The following is a 19122-nucleotide window of genomic DNA, read 5'->3' as shown; positions in this document are numbered from 1 at the left end:
TTTATTTTGATGGGATCACCGAGCATTTTCTGTGTGCTTTTATTTTTCAAACTGTGTTCATTGACAGAAAACATTGATTCTGGTCAGATCAATAAATTCACTTTTTAATCAATGATTTCATAAAATCTTATACCCTGGTTCCTTCACAATAAAAGTCAGTCATGTGGTCAGAATAAGAAGTTTCAAAATAAAGTTTAGTAGCAATGTGCAGCACTGTCTCTAGTCCACTCTTTCAGAATAATGGTATCTTACACGACAAACAGAGAACTTGAAAATAAATTACATCTAGGTGCAGTTTTCAAAGGAAAATCCACAGCTACATACTATGGCTTCAGTTCCAGACTTTCACAATAAAAGCCTCACAGTAGAGTAAAAACTGTTGTAAAATTGATGCTCAATAGCAATAAATCTGATAGAAACTTATTGATTTTAAGAATTACAAACAGCAATGATATGACTTAAAATAAAACCACTCATCAGTCGATCACGGGGAAAGGCTGCTGAGGCTCCGATTGGTTGTCAGGAAATTTCCCATAAAGCTCGGCACCTGAAGACCTGTCGCTATGGTGATACCACCACACCAAACCTAAGGCACAGTTTTACAGCAGTTAGCACTTTAATACATGCAGAGTATGTCCTGTAATATATTGAGAGTACTGTGATACTGTCAGTGTACCGTTACTTAACCGTGACTGTACAGTATTACTGTACTATTACTGTAGTGTTACTGTTATAGTACTCACGGTGAAGGCGGGGACAAGCGGCTGGCTGAACTTTGTTTTGAAGGCGTGAACAAGACGAAGATGATCTACATCAATAAACAACAAATCACCTGAAACAAACAGGAAGTCAATTCAGAAACAAAAACAAACAAACAAAACAAACACACTGTCAATGAGCAACCAGGAAGTTGAAAATACTCTTTGTTTTTCGGACCGTTGTCATAGTCACAGTAGATTCCGATTCGGTGAGGTAATGGCCAATCCAGTGTCTTTGCTCGGTTGTTGTGCTTTGCGGCAAGAGAGCTCTGCAGCCATTGGCTGGCGTGGAGACACCACGAACCGGTGCCCTTCCCTAATTGGTCAAAGCGTCCCAGGCTGCCCCGATAGGCCACCCCTACACTGAATGATTTCCAGTCAGCCAGGGGGCGGAGCTCCCAGTAGTGACAACCATTAGTCATCTCCTCGTCACCTAGGAGACCAGGAAGGAATTTCTTTTTAATTTTTAAAATTAGAAATCTTTTATTTTAACTTGTATTATTAAAAATTATTTTAAAAAATGAATAAAATTTCAATGTCAAATCATTAAATCCAAGTTGTTATTAAATCAACTTTTTTTTTTTTTTAAATTCTGACATCTTAAAGACATTCACTTTAGTGTTACTACAGTATTAGTACTGCAATAAGAGTGCAGTATTACTACCCAGCACTGTGTATGACTCCCCAGCAAATCGATCGCGTCCTCCTCGACTTGCAGCCGTTTTATTGGGTGATGGCGTGGCGCTCCGGCTGCTGAGGTAAACACAAAAAAAAATGTTAATAAATGTCAACAGCATAGCGGGAATGAAACGGCAAGGTGAAACAGCCAATGAGGTTGTGCCAAAGCATGATGCAGCAGAGAGGAAGATGAGCGTGACAAAAACATTTCATTTGTTACATGATGGAAGAAAAGTTTATGTTACGACATCATTTCCTTTAAACATGTTAAGCCTTTATTTTGAAATAAAACCAAACATGAACTTTTTAATTAAAACAGGAAATTAAACGCTGATGTGATGTCAGCAGTGATGTGAAAATGGCAAATGGAGAGAGTGATTGGTTGCTAGGAAACCACTCAGCCATGATTGTTTCTACCTGAGCAAGTTGGAGAGGAAGCAGCACGGAGACTGAGGAGGGATAAAAAGGTTAAAGGTTATTTACTGAGGCACGTGTGAACTGGTGAGACAGGTAGCCGCTGTGATCTCATCACGATCTCACCTCTGAATGAGTCAGCTGATCAGTAAATGTGTAATGAGGAGGTGTGGCCTCCTGACTCTACAATTCTCTTGAATCAGCTGACCCATTCCGGCAGGGCCAGCATGTTTATTTAGGAGGTCAGAGATAAAATGACAAACAGTTAGTGATGATGTACAGCTTGGCGGCGTCCAGTCACAGAGGGAGATACGAAAAATCAGCAAAAAAAGTGATGTGGCCCAACCAGCTTTTTCAGGGAATTAAGAGCACCTCCTGCTGTCGTTACCTGACCAGCACAGGTGTGTCACTCTACAGGTGAGAAAAGTGCATCTTCCTGTTCTTTCTCTTTCACAATAAAAGCCTGTGCATTTCACAATACTGTGAGCGATGAACTTTACCGTGCTTCTAAGATACATTCAGGTGTATTAAAAAACACAACGGCCTCATCACTAACAGCTGTCCTCACCTGCTTTTGTTCTCTTTGCCTCGCAGGCGAGGATCATGACCTTTGACCCCCTGAGGCTCCCAGGTCACCGTGTCACCCTGAACCTTGAGCTCAGCGTGCGCTGTTGAAGCGTCGAAGCTGAAGTTATACGCTGCAGACAAAAACATGGAAAACAAGGCGTCATCATTATCTGAGGCTCCGCCCCTCAAACACAGTTAAATATTCCACGTCGTGTGCTCACCTGTTGTTTCTATGGCGATAGGCTCTGAGAACTCGCCAGCTGCCGCTTTGTTTCTAGCTCGGACTCGAATGGCAATGAAACGCGAATCGAACTTCAAACCTGAAATGCAGAAATTGGTTTAAACTCAATGATGCTGTAGCCATGCAATAATGACCTCTGACCTTTTACCTGAGATGGTGACCTGAGGTTCGATAATGTCACAGACTTTCTCCCAGCATGCCTCTCCTGCCACTCTCAGTGTGCTGTCACGGTCCGTTTTTCGGTACTCTAGGTCGTAACGTTCGATTGGTCTGCTGCTGCTATCGCCACCACTGTCTGCCTCACCGGGCGGTCGCCAGGTGACCGTGATGGTGTTGTCACGGACTACACAACTGGAGGCATCGATCTGTGGAGCTCTCGGCACTGAGAAACAAGAAAAACATGTGACCTCTGACCTCACAGAACAACCACCTGAACTGTTTGCGTCAACTGACCTGGCAGAAAGTGAAGTCGTTGAAGCCCCGCCCTCTCTGCACTGAAGTCCACAGTAAATTGTGACATGTTGTCTGACACCGCAGGGCGAGTGGTTAGGCGGAACGCCGGCGCCATTGTTACCCTAGTAACAGTGTTGGGGCGGATCCCAATGGAGTGGGGTGGGTTAGGTGTTAGTATTTAGGGATGGGGTTAGAAAGGTTGGGGCGGAGTTTGTATGCAAATCATTGGAGAGCTTCAGTAAGTGGTTTGTTAGTTTGAAAAGATTCAGAAGAATCAATGATATCAAAAAGAAACATTGTAAACAAACAAACAAAAACAAACATCTGATATCATCAAATGAAATGAAATGACAATGAAAACACACATTACACAGCTTTACACATTAAACAAATCAGACATACCGTTCTTTGATTTGTTTTGCTGCCTGAAAACAAAACAAAAAAACATTTTTAGTTTTTTTTAAATGAACTGATGACATCATCTTTCTTGTCTTCATCACGCCTCACCGCGAGAAATTCTTCTTCAGTGTTGATCGTAAGTGTTTGATTTGCAAAGTCAAGAAGCTCCTCGCAAGAGACCAGAGCAAACTTGCCCTCTGACAGCTGCTTCTGAAACACCATGCAGAAAACAACCCAGTCAAGCAATCAATAGCTTCAAAAATAAAAAATGGAAACAAATAAAGTGCTGCCAATGAATAGATATAAAAAATATTTATGAATGTATATACATTAAATGTAAAATATTATTTATTTGCAAAGTAGAAAAAATCACGTTAAAAACAATGAGTAAATAAATATGTAAAACTAAATAATATACTAAAAAATAAAGTGTTCCAGATAAAAATAATTCATTAAAAAATAAAGTTTCTACCTGAAGCTCCGCCTCCTTTCTTTGCTTCTCTTCTTTGATTATGTAACGGAGCTCCGCCCCCTTCTCCTCCAGGGCAGAGTTTAGCTTCTCCAACTCTGCCTCCAAGTCTGACATCACCTTGCATGACTCCTCCTGATTTAGCAAAGTTAACTTTAGTTATTTTTCCTTTAGTTTCTCTTGTCCCATCCACCTAAGCCCTTCCCTTTGTTAATTCAGCTGATTAATGAGCTGACCTGCAGGCCCGTCAGCGTGTGATCAACTGCTTCCAGGAAGTTTTGGAGCTCCTCGTTCTTACTGGCCAATGTGCTGATAATCCTGCGCAGAGCTTCCTGTTTACAAACAAACATTTAAAAAATAAACTATTTTTTACAGCACCTTCCTCCATGTTGGTGAAGCCTTAAGCAGCACTAAGTAATCACAAAACTGTTAGAGCAGAGACAGCGAGACACACAGAGCTCCTCTTCCTCATCTTCCTCCCTGATTCCACACCTGACAGAGACCAATCAGACGAGAGCATCGGCTCAGAAGGCGGGTTAAACACCTCGACCAGGATCAGCCTCCGCAGACCATAATGGACCAAAGAAGGCTTGGCATCCTAGCTGAGGTGAATACAACCATCACCATCCTGCCAGTCTCTGGCCCGCACACACCTGCCTACTCCACCTGTTAGAACTGCAGCTGTCCGACCTTCAGATGGCGCTCTCATTGGTTAAAGACTCAACGGAAGTCTGGCAGGAAGTCTGGACACACTGAACCAAAATAAAAGGTGAAAGCACAGATCGAAGCTTCACCTGGTAGCCCTGAGATGATGATGCTCTAAGAATGAACTGACTGACTATTGATTGAATGATTGACATGTACATTTTGTTGGCTGTGCACTGATACTGAACTGTAATTTCACGCTTTTGTAACGCGTATGTTTTTAGAAACTCAGTAAAGCACATTTGAACAGGAATGAAAATTACTTCGGATGTACGGGTTTTATTTTGAAACTTGGAGGGTTCATTGTGACCCCAAAGTCTGAACACGCTAAAGGTCATGTGACCCCCACCTGTACTCGCCGACTGATTAGTATGTTATAATGCACAGCTCTTGTTCTCACTGAAGCTCGGTCCACCAGAGAAAGAGAAGCTAACCACTAACAGCTAGCAGCTAATCCCCCCTCCTCTGCTTCCATTTCCTTGCACCTCTCCCTCCACCACGTCCGCCCCCCCTCACTCCCCTAACTTTCACTCACTGCTCGATTGATCACCGATTGATCACACTCTTACCTTCTGAGCGTCCATCACCTGAGACAGAAACAGCGGTAAGTGGGGACGAAGGTACGGGCCTGAAGTGACGGCATACGTATGTACATATTCATTTCCTGTGAAGTGTGTCAAAATAAGAGCGCGGAGAAGAGAAAACTGATGGGGATGTATATTAGTTATTGATTCTGATGTTTGCGCAGTAGTGTGCAAAAGTCTTGAGTCAGACCTTCTGGTTATTTTAAAAGTGCCCTTGAGCAAAAGTTCTCCTGCTTTCTGAAAGTTTAAAATTCTTCCTTGGCTTTTTTTGACATGTGTTCAAACCAGTCCTTGTACCTGACCTCTGAACTTTGACCTGTGAGTAAAAGTTCAGTGTGGGATCATCCTGACAGAGCACACAACATAAGGCAGAAACATCCAAACAACAGCTTTGAATGCCCTTCAAGAAACTACAGTGGGAGACCCTCACAGAGATGACGGAGAGCTGCTCAGAGAGCTCAGCTGAAGGATGAGGAGCACTCACAGCAAGTATTGACTTTCTGGTGAAAATCTGGAGGGCCTGCAGCTGGAGGAGATGATCAGGGGCTGAAGCAGTGGCTTCACTGAGTTTTACCTCAGAGATTTGAATGATTTCAGAGAAGCTCCTCTGAACCCAGAGCTGCTCCTGTTGTTTGAGTCCAGGAGGAGACAAATGGAGGAAACATGAACATTAATGAAACACATTAAACGGTAAAAAGAGGCAGCAGTGTTCCAGTCAAACCTTCAGAGCAGACGATTCTCATTGGATGAAACAGTATTTGTTGGATCTGACTTGAAGAATCCTCAATGTTTTTGCTTTGATTTTAAGGACCTACCTAAAGCTTTCTCCAAGATTGCAGACGCCATCACCTGCTGCTTTACACATTTGTGTGACTGAGTTTCTTTATTCAGCAGGGTGTTTACGCAGCACAGCAGCTGAATGGCTGTTTAAAGACTACTCAGTCTAAGCCTCACTCAGATTTTCCTTCACTTCTCACATCCAGTGAAAGTTAAACCTTCCTGTTCATCCACAGATCAGCTCCAAACCGCGACACACATTAAAATCACCAACACGTTTCATCATCATCGATTCAATTATATTTATACAGTGCCCAATCCCACCAGCCGACTCAGCTTGACTTATACTATCCAGAATACAGGGGGGGTCTCCCTGTAGTCTGGATATTCTGGATAGCATTCAGATGATTTCCTCACTCTCGGTTCACATCAACTTTTTTGATGTTTTTTACAGGTTTTATAAATAAAGTTTGTAATGATCACGAGACCAACTTTCTGCACCTAAGATGTCAAATGTGATTGGCTATAATCGTCTTCATTACCTCCTGTTTAAAGCTGCAATAAAACAGGTCACACCAGTGTTTCAAACTTTATTGACAGAGCCACAGAGAGCAGCAGATTTATGTTGTCACATGAAATCAGACAGCAGACAGGAAGTGGATCAGTAAAAACAGAAAGCTGGTATCATGTTGCATTCGTTTAATGTTCAGATTTAAAATCAAGAACCAAAAATCTGCTCATTTAAATTATGTGCTTCAGTTCAGTTTACAGCAATAACTTACGGTTTACAGTGTTATCTGTTTCCATGGCGACACACAGAAAGTCTTCTGCCAAGCCTCGTCAACCGTCTCAGGTGGGTCAGGTATTCGAGTCAGCAGCAGACTTCCAAAGAAGAAGAGAGGTTCTGACAGAACAGATGACCAACTGAAGGGCGGGTCTCTGACTGACTCAAAGACACTGAATGTGATTGGTCAGAAGCTGAGAGGGGGCTCACTAATTGGTTGGATCCAACTGTTCTGTTCAGAACCAAACTCAAAAAACATGAAAAACTATCAAAGGCGCTGAATTATCAACAACATCATCATCATCAGTGTCCATGGTTACTGTCATGTTAGGGGGGTGGGGCCATGCAGGGTAAGGCAGGGGGCAGAGCTAAGCGCTACACATCTTTAGTGGTATAAAAACATAAAAAGTTCATGTTAGAGTTTCTTTGAGTTGATGGACAGCTGGCAGCAGCCAATCAGGAGAGAGGAGCAGGTGAGGGGGTGGGCACAGCACTTAAATACACTCACTTTCTGTACAGTTCATCTCATAAACATTTCCTGTTGGTCTTGCATATTTACACAGATGTCACGATGTATGAGCCGCGTTCGCCACCGCCCCCACTGCTGCCACCGCCCCCACTGCTGCCACCACCCTCGCCTCCCTTTGGCTCGCGTTTCTTCGTGATTGGGGTGGGGATAAGGGAGGGCCGCGTAGGGGTAGTGGAAGATGATGTGGTGGTAGTGGGTGCTGTGCCTTCAGCACTGCTCTTCCTTGGGCTTGGCGTGTAGTTGAAGGGGCTGACTCGGGCCGCAACGGCACCGCTGCGCTGCTGAGCGCGCTGCTGCTGGTGCGGCGGCTGTTGCGGCCGGCTCTCGATCGGCGCTGGCTTTTCGTCAAGGCTCTCGCAGCTGCGGCGCAGGTTAAGGTTAGAGGAGGAAGAGGAGGAGGAAGACGGGATCTTGGAGGGAGCGGGGCTGTCGATGATGGGTGGGGCATTGATGGCAGTAGGCGAGCGGGCAGAGCAGGAGGAGGAGGAGCGGGGGTTGTTGACAGGGCAGTCCTCCAGCCGGACCCACACGTCTTCGGACTTGTCGGCGAAGCCTCGGTTGCTGAATGGGTCGCCGCTGCTCTTTGCCTTTCTCCACGTTCCCTTCAATCTCATGGCACTCTCCTCCTCACTCCGTCCCTTCTCGCTGGACTCGGAGGATGCTGACAGCACAGACGATGAGCTTCCCGTTCTTTTCCAGGTGCCGACGCGCGGCAGAGAGGTTGAGTGTTTCCCGCTGCTGGCTCCGCCTCCCCCGCTGCTGTTTTCCCGTTTCCAGGTGCCGGTGCGGCTGAAGCGAGATGATGTCACTTCCTGTGGGCGTGACGGGCTTTCAGAGTGTGAACGGTTGACGTCGTTTCTCCTGGCAGTTGAAGGTAGTGGCGAGTCTGGGCTGGATGGCGACTCAAGAGCGGCTGCCACTGCAGTCTCCTCCAGCTTCCTCTTCAGTGTCGGGCTCGGAGCTTCTTTGATAAAGGTTGACTGCCTTACGAGTGCCGGCTTCTCAGGCTCCGCCTTTTGCTTCTTGGCGGCAGTGGAGCCACTGACTCTCGATGTGGACTCGCTTCTCGGGATGCCACCACCACTCTTCGGGGTTGTGGTGGGTTTAGTGGTCCTGGATGCAGAGGATGATGATGCACTTCCTGGAGAAGCCGTGCGTGGCAGCTGCGAGAGCTTCCCTCCTTTCTGACTGGGTGCTGGGGTGGAGCGAGATGGGGTGGAGTCCCGAGAGGACCCGCCCACTCGATCTACATCGCTGCCTCCAGGAGCTTTGGCCACAGCAGCTGCTCGGGGCTTGCTCCGCCCCCTGGCTGCCGGCTCCGCTCTTGGCTTTCCAGTGATCAGACTCCTGTACACCTTCTTCCCGCCCCTCAAAGCCTTCGCTTCCTCCTCCTCCTCCTCCTCCTCCTCTCTCTTCTTCTTGGCCTCCAGCGTGCTGCGCTCACCAGGCTTCAGGATCGTCGCGCCTCGCTTTGTCTTCTCCTCTGGTTCCTCCTCCTCTTCGTTGTTATTAGCTGTTGTAAGGTGGAAGGGCGAGCCGACAGATTTCAACGACAGGACCGAGTCAGAGTCTGATGATGGCTGGCGGGAGAGTGAGGAAGCAGCGGCAGCGGCATTCAAGCTGCTGACGATGGAGTTGGCACCTTCTTGGATGGCCTTCCAATCAAAGGACTCTGAATCTGGAGAGGCAGGGCTCCTTGGTGCATCTGAAGGCTCCTCCTCAGGCAGAATGCCATCTTCAGCTTTGGAGACAGATAGAGGCGGGGCGGGTACAGGGAGGGTGGTGGTTTTCTTTTTCTTCTTGGGCATGGCGGAACTGATGCACTCCTGCAGCAAGTCGTCCTCCGAGTCTATGCTCAGTGAGCTCAGCGAGGAGTTCCTGGAGAAGCACACGGGCGTGTCCTCAACATGAAAGGCTTTAGGTGCATAGCCAGTGGCCGCAGGGGGGCGAGGCTTTGACTCCACCTATCAGGGATAGAGGAGCACAGAGGGACATCTGTCACAAGACTGATACATTTCTGTGAAGCAAAACTGTAACTCCACCAGGAAGTAACAAAGTAACAAGTAAACAAGGTAAACAGTACACACTACACTAATTACGCCTTACTCTGTGTACTCTCTACACTGAGTACTACTCTGTGTACTCTCTGCTCTAAGTACTTTACTCAAGTATCTAGACACACCTCTGCTGGAGGGGGTGGAGACTTTGCCCCCTCTTTGCCTTTGTCTTGCTGCTCCGGCGGGGGTGGGGCAAACTCCTTGTTGTTGTTCTCCTGGTCGATGTCGCTCAGTGAGCTCAGCGAGGAGTTCCTGGAGAAGCATACGGGCGTGTCCTCAATAGCGAACTTCTGCTTCTCGTCCGTGGCCGTCTGATTGGTCGGTGGTTTTGTGCGTGGAAAAACGGCAGCTGTCTGCTGCTTCTTCTTCCTGCCTTCTTCTTCTTTTGCCTTCTTTTCTTCTTCGTCCTTCTCGCCGCCATCCTCTTCATCAAAGTCCAGCGAGCTCAGTGAGTCATTGCGTGAGAAGCAGCATGGCGTTCCTTCAATCGGCGTGTAGTGGCGCGGCGAGTCAAATGCGAATCCCGGCTTTGCTTTTGCAGCTGCTGTTGTGGTGACGCCATACAGCGCCCGCTGAGGCATCGGCTTCACAGGCGATGTTGGCTTCTTCTTCTGCTGCTGCGGGCCAAGGGGAGACGGGGCCGTTGGAGGGAGAGGAGGCGGTAAAGGCGGGGTTTGCAAGTGCTCGCTGTTTGCCGCTGCTCTGACAGGCTTCCTGGGTTTGGCTTTGGGCATGGCAGCACTAATGCACTCGGCAAGAATGTCATCTCCGTTCTCGCCCTCAGGAAACCCTGCCCTTCTCCTAGGGGCAGAGGTGGGTTGGGCTACAGGTACGAGGCCCGCTCCCATCTGCTCATTGGGTGGGGAGTCAATGGTCAGATCACTAAGAGACGTGGCAGTGGAGAAGTTGAGCGGCGTTCCCTCCACACAGTAAACTCTGGGCACCTCCTCCGGCGGCGGCATGTCCTTCCTGGGCTGCGGTTGGGCACGGCTTTGAGGTGAGAGGATTTTGTAGACAGGAAGCTGGCTTGGTTTCCGTGGTGCTGCTTGCTGCTGCTTCTTTGGTTTCCGTGATGATTTGGGCATGGCCATGTTGATACATGCCTCCAGGATCTCAATGTCATCGTCATCATCTGATTCATCAAGGATGGGTTTAGGAGGCTCTTCCTTCCTCTCCTCAACCCCACCCTCATCCTCCTCTTTCTTCTTTTTCATCTCCGCGGGAATGTAGGGCTCATCCAGACTGAGTGCGCTCAGACTGGAGGCACGGGAGAAGCCATGCGGCGTGCTCTCGGTGGCAAAGTGCAGCAGTACGTCGGCACTGCTTTCCTCCTCATCCTTCTTCTTGGCCTTTTCCTCCTCCTTCGTCTTCTGCGGCGGTGGTGGTGTCTTGGCACGGCTTGGTGGCATGGTCTGACCTGGGCTGTCGGGCAGGTCACTGGGGCTCACCACGCCGCTCGGCATGCCGCTGGAGGGCTCGCTGGAACGCACGGAGCTGGCAATGGAGGAGGTGGAAAAGCTCTCGAGCGAGCTGACGGACGTGCAGCGGCTGAACATCAGCGGTGTCTCCTGAGCGTACGGCTGCTCCGGCGGGCTCTTAGGAGTCCTTGCGCCTGATGAACTCACATGGTGATGGTGGTGATGATGATGGCTATGGTGGTGGTGGTGGCTACGGCGCCCCCGTGTGGATGGTGCAGCAGTGGTCTGGCTCTCAGCCTCTTTTCGCTGCTGCTGCTCATGTGCGTCCTTCTCACTGACAGGGAGTGTCGGGTAGTCGATACCGCCGCCGCTCCCCCCTTTCCTCTTTCTTGTTATGACATCACCGTCTTCCTCCTCTTCAGAGGACAGCGAGGATAGCGAACTGCCTCTGGAGAAGCAGATGGGTGTGTCCTCTACGCAGTATGTCTGTGTCGACTCCTGGTTGCTTTTTGGCGCCCCCCGGGTGCTGGGAGGAGGTGGTGGGCGGAGCTTGCTGGCAGAGTTTGATGGGGGTGGTGGAATAGAGGAGGAGGCGGTCTCCTCTGGTTTGAAGAGCTTTTTACGTGTGGCATCAGTGCCGTACTTTAAGCTGTAGTCGATTGGCTGCTCGGTCGTAGACTCTGTACCATAATTCGATGTTGCTGTGACAACGACATAGCGTGGAGGCGAAACTGCTGCCATGTGCCCGCTACCGGCTGCTGAATCACTGCCGTCGTTCCTCCTCAGTCTGGCGTCCTGCTCACTGTCATCATCGCTCTCAATGGCGCCGCGATGATTAGGGCTCTGGCGCCCAGAGTTCAGCTGTTCGTCAGAGTACTTGAGGCTATAGTTTATGGGCGTGTCCAGCTCTCCGCCGTCATCGTCCGCCATGTGGTTGGCGCTGCGTATCTTATGGGCCAGATCAGCTGGGTACTTCCTGTAGACACAACACTTGTTAGCGCTGCTCTCGTCTGACGAGTAGAAGGGTTCAGAGGACGGTTTGGTCTTCCCACGGTTGCCGTAACCATCAGCGCTCGTCACACTGTTAAGGCTGTCGCTGGACGCCCGCACGCTGGGCGGGAACACTGAGCGAGTGTATGCTGCTTCCTCGCTTGCCCTCTTTGATCCGTCTCCATTCTTTGGGCTCGATAGCACCGGCGTGTTGGTATATGAGCGCGTGACGCTGCCTGCTCCTCCTGTGGCACCATTACAGCCCCGCCCCTTCCTGTGCGCCGCCTTGGGGCTCAGGTTGTCGATGTTGTCGAAGGTCTCCGACAGCTGTTGTGCATCCAGCTCCTCGAATAAAGCTTTCTGTTTACGGGCCTGTAGTGATGGGGCGCCTGCACCAGGAGACACCACGCTGGCATCCTTGTAGCGTGCTGGGCGGTTGGCCATCAGGTTACGCAGCGCAGCGGCACTGCCCATGGCGATCATTTTATGGCGTGAATGGATGAGGTTGCGCAGCATGCCCACGGCGCCCAGCTCCCAGAGGGCCTCCTGGTCTTTGGTGTCGCGGGCAGAGAGGTTCCAGAGCGTGCCACAGGCGTTGGACACAATGGTCAGGCTGTGAGACTTCAGGTGCTGCAGCAGCGTTGGCAGGCAGCCATGTTCCCGTAGGATCTGCCTGCAGGACAAGAACAGGGAGAATAGTCAGAGAGACAGTGCAAGTTCATATCCAACGCTTTGTTTACCCAAGTTTACTTTACCTGTGCGCCTCGTTGGTGGCGATAAGGCTTGAGACGTTTCGCAGGATGCCACCACCACTTTCAATTATGGCGAGTGTGTTGGTGTGGCTGCGATGCGTCAGTGTCCCCACCAAAAACGCCAGAGCACCGTCCACAGCGCAGATATCAGCCTTATTCTCTGTGCAGTGAGCCGACAGGTTCCAGAGCGCACTCAGTACAGACTTCAGCGTCGACTCCTGTAGAAGGACAGGAAGAAGAAATGGTTTCAGAGCATGCTTAGTGTAGATACATTAACAGGAGAAGAACAGAACGTTTACCTTCTGCACCTCGAGAGCGCAGCCCATCAGCGCTCGGACACTGCCGACCTCACGTAGCGTCTTCTTACTGTTAACATCAGCACGCCAGGACAGGTTCCTCAGCACGCTAGCTATCACCTGAAACAGCGAATCACAGCAAGGGGTCACTTAACAAATCTTTCTAAAGGACAGGTGGACGCTGTGTAGGGCTGCTGGATTATGGCAAAAATGATAATCACGATTATTTTCACTGAAATTGAGATCACGATTATTTGACGATATTTATTTAACCCTTTAAGACCTACTATAGAACCAAGTCCACCAGAGCTTATATTATTTTTTTTACATGCTGTAGTGCCATTTGTGGGAGCATTTCAAGTTGCTATACATCAATACAACTGTTATAGCCCATATTTTAATAATATGTATGCATTAAGTCCATAGTAATTACATAAATTGCAAAAAAGTGCAATAAACTACAAAAAAAATTGAAAATCGCTTTTGTTTTGTTTACATATATTTCTACTTGGAGAAATTTAAGAGGTTTATCCCTCAAAACTTTAAATACAATAAAGTTGCAAAAAATAGTTTCCCACCACAGGAAATTTATTTTGAGTGTCTTCATAGTTTTATTTTGGAGATACAGCAATTTTTATATACTGCAGGAAAAACAAAAAACAATCCTATGATGCAAATTTGCAAAGAAAACAGCATGTGCATCATTTCACTGTGGGAAGTGTTACGAACAGCTGATAGGAACGGCAAAGCGTGTTTCTGGAATATTATGTTTTTGTTCCTGCAAGCGCTTTTTATGCAATTTTTGCAAAGCTATATGTGGAACGAAACCGTGACCGAGGACAAGCTGATGGCATCAGATGTAAGTACAACTCCTCCGGTTTCATATGCAAAACAAATTATTGCGCTAGCTTACACGGTTCAGGTTCTACAGGGATTTAACAATAGTTACGCAAAACGGAGCGTGCTGCTCTGACCGGCTTTAAAGGGTTAACAATGACTTTAAAAAAAATAATATAAAATAGTGTGCAACACCACTGAAGTTTTTTTTTTTTTAACTCTCTTTTCAACCAACGGCAGTCACTCTCCAAATAACTTCTGCTTAGCTTTCCGAGCTTCCCTCGGGTCCTCTTAATCAGCGGTCTCCAACCTTTTTTGCGCCACGGACCGGTTTATGCCCGACAATATTTTCACGGACCGGCCTTTAAGGTGTCGCGGATAAATGAGGGAGGGGCTAATAATCGGCTCAGTCATTTTTAATGATCGTTGAAAGCCCAGATCGTAATCGTGATTAAAATTCGATTAATTGAGCAGCCCTAACGCTGTGACATAATGGGTTGGCGGTGGAGCCATGTGTGCTTACCTGCTGCAGGTCTTCACTCTCAGACTTGAGCTGAGCGACCATTGCTCGCATGCAGCCCTTCATAGAGCACAAAGTGGCCTGAAAAAAAAAATACAACACGAGGGTCATCATCTTCCTTTCATCTGATTGGTTAATCAGTCGAAAAAGTAAATTAAGTTCCTCTTACCTTATTGGCTACATCTCCAAAGGTGAGATTGGTGAGTGCCATGCCAGCGTATCGCCGCAGAGTGATGCTGTAGTGATCGCTGCTCAGACCGAACATCTCGCAGTCCACCTGTAGCAGCTCCGCCACCGCCTGCAGACCGCCTGCAGGGACAGAACACCCCAGTGTGAGCAACAGGAAACAGGAAGCAAGGAGCAGGAAAGACGGTTCAGGAAATGAGACGGAGCGGGAAACAGGGAGGCAAACCCAGAGAAACCCACCGAGCTCGTTCATGGCGTGCCGATGCTCTTCGTCAAAGGACAGCTTCATGAGGACACAGACGGCTGGACAAATCTGATGCTCCACAGGGGACGGCACTGAGAAGACACACACACATTACACACATAACATCTGCTGACTGCTCACTGGTGGGCACGTGTGTGACTTCACTCACTGGGGTTGTCCTCCTGGTCGACACCCCTCTCATGATTCTCCTGCCAGGTCCAGCATGCCTCGCAGTAATGGCGCACCTGCTCCAACAGGTGGAGCACTCTGATCTCTCGCCGCCCTCTCTTATCGTCCGGCTGACTGTGCACAATGTTGTGGAGCGCCGCTGACGCCCGTGCGCGCGCCTCCTTACTGCCACGGGAGTTACCTAGGCAACACAAGAAAACGAGTGAGGTCACATGACAACAGGCATATGTATCACTACTGAACGACTTGACCGTTACCTAGCAACAAGGAGTCCTTGTCGTTGCCATGCAGCAGCTGAATGAGCAGCGGCAGACAGCCAGACTGACGCATAGCAATGCACGAGTCCTGTGAGCTTGACATGGCGAGCAGCGTCCGTGACATGTCGTCCTTATCGTGTGTCCCCAGCATGGACAGCAGGCTGTACACCATCTCCACCTGCCAGGGGTGACACAGGTGTACCCCGCATGTGAGACACTGTTAAACGGTACGCAGGTGAAGCAGTTTTGTTGTCAAGGAGACTTACTTTGGTTCCCAGATGGCTGGTGATTCGCCGAGGCACAGAATAGCTCGTCTCATTGGCTGGCTCGGTATCCAAACGAGTGCCTGCGCTCTGCAGCAGGAGTGACGGTTTAAAAATCAGGTTCAAAGAAGAGATTCCAAAGTAAAGATTCCAAGTGATGTTACATGACGAGTTGCTCACCTGCGCCCCAGCCAATCCGCTGCTTTCGCTCGCCCCCTGAGCACCTTCAACCTGGAGAGAAAGGAGAGAAAGTGAGGCGCAGGCTGGGTAACAGATGAGCGTGTAAGGTGAGGTGTTTGCATATGATCCTTACAGGTGAGGTTACCTGCAGCCGGGCCCCGAGCCGCAGGATGTCTTTCTCTATCTGCTGTATCCGAGCCACGCGAGTCTGAAACACAGAGTACAGGTGTCAAAACACATTTACAGATACGGGTACAGACGCAGGTGAGCTCCTCCTACCTGAGCTCTCCTCTCCATCTCCTTACAGGAGCCCAGCTGCTTCTCCATCGCTGTTCGCAGCTGATGGGCATCATACTCAAGCTGACGGCGATTTAAGTCTGTCTGTAGAGAGAACTGACACGGATGCCCTCATTAACACATTAACATTAACCAGTTTGACTCTAGCCCACTCCCACACCGTTGCAGGAGTTCTTACATTCCCAGTGAGCGGCAGACTGTCGATCCTCTTGGTGAGATCCTGCAGCTGAGCGTAGTACCAGTCCTTCTCCTTCTCCTCCTTATCCAGCTCCGCCAATAGGAGAGACCTGCCAAGGGCAGCAGCCAATCACAGGGCAGGAGAAATAGGCGGGAAAAACAAATGAAGCAAATAAAACATAGAAACAATTAGAAAACTGAATAGTCTGACCTTCTGCATCAGCTAAAAACAATTTGACCATTTGATATTCTGTGATATATGTAGGTTCTACTACATCAGCAGTATCCTCAGTAATACCTCTAAAGCATTACTGTGTGCATTTGTAGCTTAGCGTAAACATGCTCATAGTACTCTCAATACTTTCACTACTCCATTGTATTCTCTCTGTGTTCTCAGTATCTACAGTACTCTCAGTACTCTGTAGTGCTCTAACTGCTACGCAGTATTACCTCTCTTTCTCCAGCTCCTCCAGGCAGCGGTCGTGGCCGTCTCTGCCCGCAGATGGCAGCCCTCTCCTGGGAAAGGCAGCACTTGTTGAGGGGCCTGGAGCTCCGGAGCCTCCCACTGCTCCTACAGGAGCTCCAGAGGATGAGGAGGTGGAGCCGGGGGCTAGGAGAGGGCGGGATCGGGACTTAAAGCCGGCCGAATCAAGACTCAGCTCTGAGGGTGGGAAACTCAGTGAGCACATGCTGAGCTGCTTCTTCTTCGACCTGCGTCTGGATGTGTCAGACTCACCTTTTAACCGTCCAATGAGCTCCAGCTGAGAGCCACAAGCCTCCCCAGACTCTTCTTCTATGGTGCCCTGAAGCTGCTTCAGCACTTCCTGCTCACAATGAGAAAGAAAACAAAGAGGATGAAATCAGTTCCTACTCTGACCCTCTAATACTCTCTCTCACACACTCACACGCTGTTTCTGCAGCACACAGAACAAAACGCGTCGCTTTCAGAATAAAGCAGAGATCACTCACCACGATGAGTCGGCAGCGTTCAAACAGAGACATGATGGAAACCAAACTCACTCTGACCGTCTTCACTCATCGACACAAACCAGGAAATGGGAAACAGGAAGTAGGAAGTGAGGGTGTGTTTGGAGACGAAGGACGGGACAATAACGAGAACAAAAAACATGAACAATAAAGATCCAACTTCAAGATGACCGACCACGAGAGAAACTCCAACACGCTGAAAACGTGCAGGATGAGCTCCACGGAGCAGGAAAAATATGAAGAATCGAAGTTCAGTAAAATCACAGGGAAGAGAGGAAGAGGACAAAATGCTGCAAACAGGAAGAAGAAAACTGATGGAAAAAGAGTTAAAAGGACAGAGTGCTCACTCTGCCCGTTTCCTCCATATCACGCCAAAGATCCTCTGACGCCTCATTCTGACCAACAACAACGAGCTCATTCTCCCGGTCCGCAGCACGTGATTGGACAAAAACAGCAGTGCAGCTATTCTAGGCCTTAGGGCGAGAGACACCGGTTGCATACGCAGAGAGAAAGAGCAAGAGAGAGAGCGCAAAACAAACACACACACACGCATAAAGTTTTGCTCTTGCAGTCAGCTGACTAATCACTGCAACAGCAGGGGCGTGGCCACACGTATGAACACACATGTGACACCCTGTGATAAGTAGGGATGGGTATCATTTAGGTTTTATCCGATACCAGTACCAAACCGGTACTTTTGAAACGGTGCCGGTGCTCAAACCGGTGCTTAAAGAATGGAGAACACAAACTTTGTCCAAAAACCTCTCATGTTTAACTGTTTTCCACTTTTTCTTTGGTCATTTTAGCCTTTTTGGCCAGGGTGAAAGGAGTATCTGCCATCAAACAAGAAGACAGCCGCATGTAGCTATGATGATGTTTGCTAGTTCACCTTACATGCATTAATGTAATAACGTGGTTAGCCTACTCAACCTAAATTACACATGAACAACATTAAGCTACTCACGCAGAGAAGAACAGCTGCTGCTGCATCATCATCCGTCATCATTTCTGCTACACTGGCAGGGCTAGGGGCCAGGACTCTCCTCTTCGTGTTTTTGGGGGATGTTGCTAACTCCGGTCCGATAACAGGCACCACACCCGCAGTAGATGTGCACGGCGTGAGGTCTCGCAGCAAGCTATCAAATACGGCGCATTTCTCAGCTTATAAAAAAAACGCTATGCGTCACCAGGTGTTTCATCAGATTCGAGGAGTTACCTCCTTTGCACAGTATCACCTTAAAGCACTTGTTGCAGGCTGCTGAGTTTGCAGCTTTTGCTGTGAAGTACAGCCAGACCTCTGACCGCTTCACCTTGGGCGTTTTTAATCTGTAGCTCTGCTCTAAAAGAACGTACGTACCTGGGCCCGCCTACTACACTTGCAAAGGTAAAATGATTGGCTAGAATCCAAAGTGTATGACATCTCAGGAAAAAAAAAAAGCACCGAAAAAAAAAATCACCGAAATGTGCGCTGCTTTTCGGTCTGGTTACTACCGTTTATGTCAGAACCGGTGCCATCATGGCACCGGATACCGGTACCCATCCCTAGTGATAAGTTTTAAAAAAAAAAAAAAAAAAAAAAAGCCTTTATTAATTTTAATGGCCATCATTTTAATACAGTCTTTACACTGAGTTGTGGTCACTGCGCCCTCTTATGGCAAACAGAAATTCAGCTTTAGCAGATAATCAACTTCAAGAAGAGAACTGGAACAGATTGATAAAGTTTAAAACAGCTGTGAGTCAGACTGAAAAAACTTTATTTAAATCTTATCTGTTTGCAGTTTTAACTGGAAGTTTGAGGGAACATTTGAACATCTGATGTTTCTGATGTGAGCGCTGCCACCTACAGAGCCTGACTGATCAATATATTTAAACCATTAGACACACACACGCACACACACACAGGCACGCACACAGAGCAGCACCTGCTCAGATAAGCACTCACCTTCATGTTGGAGGCCTCTGTCTCCAGCTTGGTCAGGTGGTTGGAGTTGTCCTGCAGCTCCTGTCTCAGGTTTGAGTTCTCCATCTTTAACACCTCGACCTGCCTCAGCAGCTGGTCATACGACGCCGCCGCCATGTTGGACCCGAGTGTGACCTGCAGACAGACAGCAGCC

At 48.5% G+C, this 19122-nt stretch overlaps 2 protein-coding genes across 12 annotated transcripts in view; both read right to left on the bottom strand.

The window, feature by feature from the left end:
• Positions 1 to 77: 77 nt before the first annotated feature.
• On the bottom strand, positions 78 to 5359 carry fsd1l (fibronectin type III and SPRY domain containing 1-like). Of its 5 annotated transcripts, none has more exons than XM_004556155.4 (13): positions 5254 to 5359; positions 4216 to 4311; positions 3983 to 4114; positions 3619 to 3720; positions 3514 to 3536; positions 3112 to 3233; positions 2807 to 3040; positions 2639 to 2737; positions 2419 to 2548; positions 1423 to 1511; positions 937 to 1191; positions 744 to 832; positions 78 to 586 (listed from the first exon to the last, which is right to left on the bottom strand). In XM_004556155.4, exons 1-13 carry the CDS (start codon positions 5266 to 5268, stop codon positions 485 to 487), a joined length of 1488 nt encoding a protein of 495 aa, XP_004556212.1. In that variant the 5' UTR covers positions 5269 to 5359; the 3' UTR covers positions 78 to 484. The 5 variants fall into 5 exon arrangements, with proteins under 5 accessions (XP_004556212.1, XP_004556214.1, XP_004556213.1 ...); XM_004556157.5 differs by lacking the exon at positions 5254 to 5359 and adding an exon at positions 4633 to 4693; XM_004556156.4 differs by lacking the exon at positions 5254 to 5359 and adding an exon at positions 4472 to 4608.
• A 1370-nt stretch (positions 5360 to 6729) lies between these two features.
• apc (APC regulator of WNT signaling pathway) overlaps positions 6730 to 19122 on the bottom strand; it is a 30459-nt gene continuing 18066 nt past the window's right edge. For 2 of the 7 annotated variants that reach the window (XM_023155670.3, XM_023155671.2), the window contains exons 2-17: positions 18951 to 19103; positions 16758 to 16845; positions 16472 to 16682; positions 16023 to 16131; positions 15827 to 15940; positions 15681 to 15755; positions 15548 to 15598; positions 15371 to 15457; positions 15105 to 15282; positions 14828 to 15028; positions 14398 to 14750; positions 14232 to 14309; positions 12875 to 12991; positions 12579 to 12793; positions 9541 to 12496; positions 6730 to 9322 (exon numbers count right to left, since the gene is read on the bottom strand). In XM_023155670.3, the coding sequence (XP_023011438.2) occupies positions 7385 to 9322; positions 9541 to 12496; positions 12579 to 12793; positions 12875 to 12991; positions 14232 to 14309; positions 14398 to 14750; positions 14828 to 15028; positions 15105 to 15282; positions 15371 to 15457; positions 15548 to 15598; positions 15681 to 15755; positions 15827 to 15940; positions 16023 to 16131; positions 16472 to 16682; positions 16758 to 16845; positions 18951 to 19085 (6906 nt within the window). In that variant the 5' untranslated portion in view covers positions 19086 to 19103 and the 3' untranslated portion in view covers positions 6730 to 7384. The other 5 variants (XM_004556168.3, XM_023155673.3, XM_023155672.3 and 2 more) reach the window with 5 other exon arrangements.

This window comes from Maylandia zebra, linkage group LG7 (assembly GCF_041146795.1).
Source record: "Maylandia zebra isolate NMK-2024a linkage group LG7, Mzebra_GT3a, whole genome shotgun sequence".
NCBI classification, from domain to species: domain Eukaryota; kingdom Metazoa; phylum Chordata; class Actinopteri; order Cichliformes; family Cichlidae; genus Maylandia; species Maylandia zebra.
The sequence above is the reverse complement of the archived record's forward strand: the minus strand, read 5'-3'. Positions and strand labels throughout refer to the sequence as shown.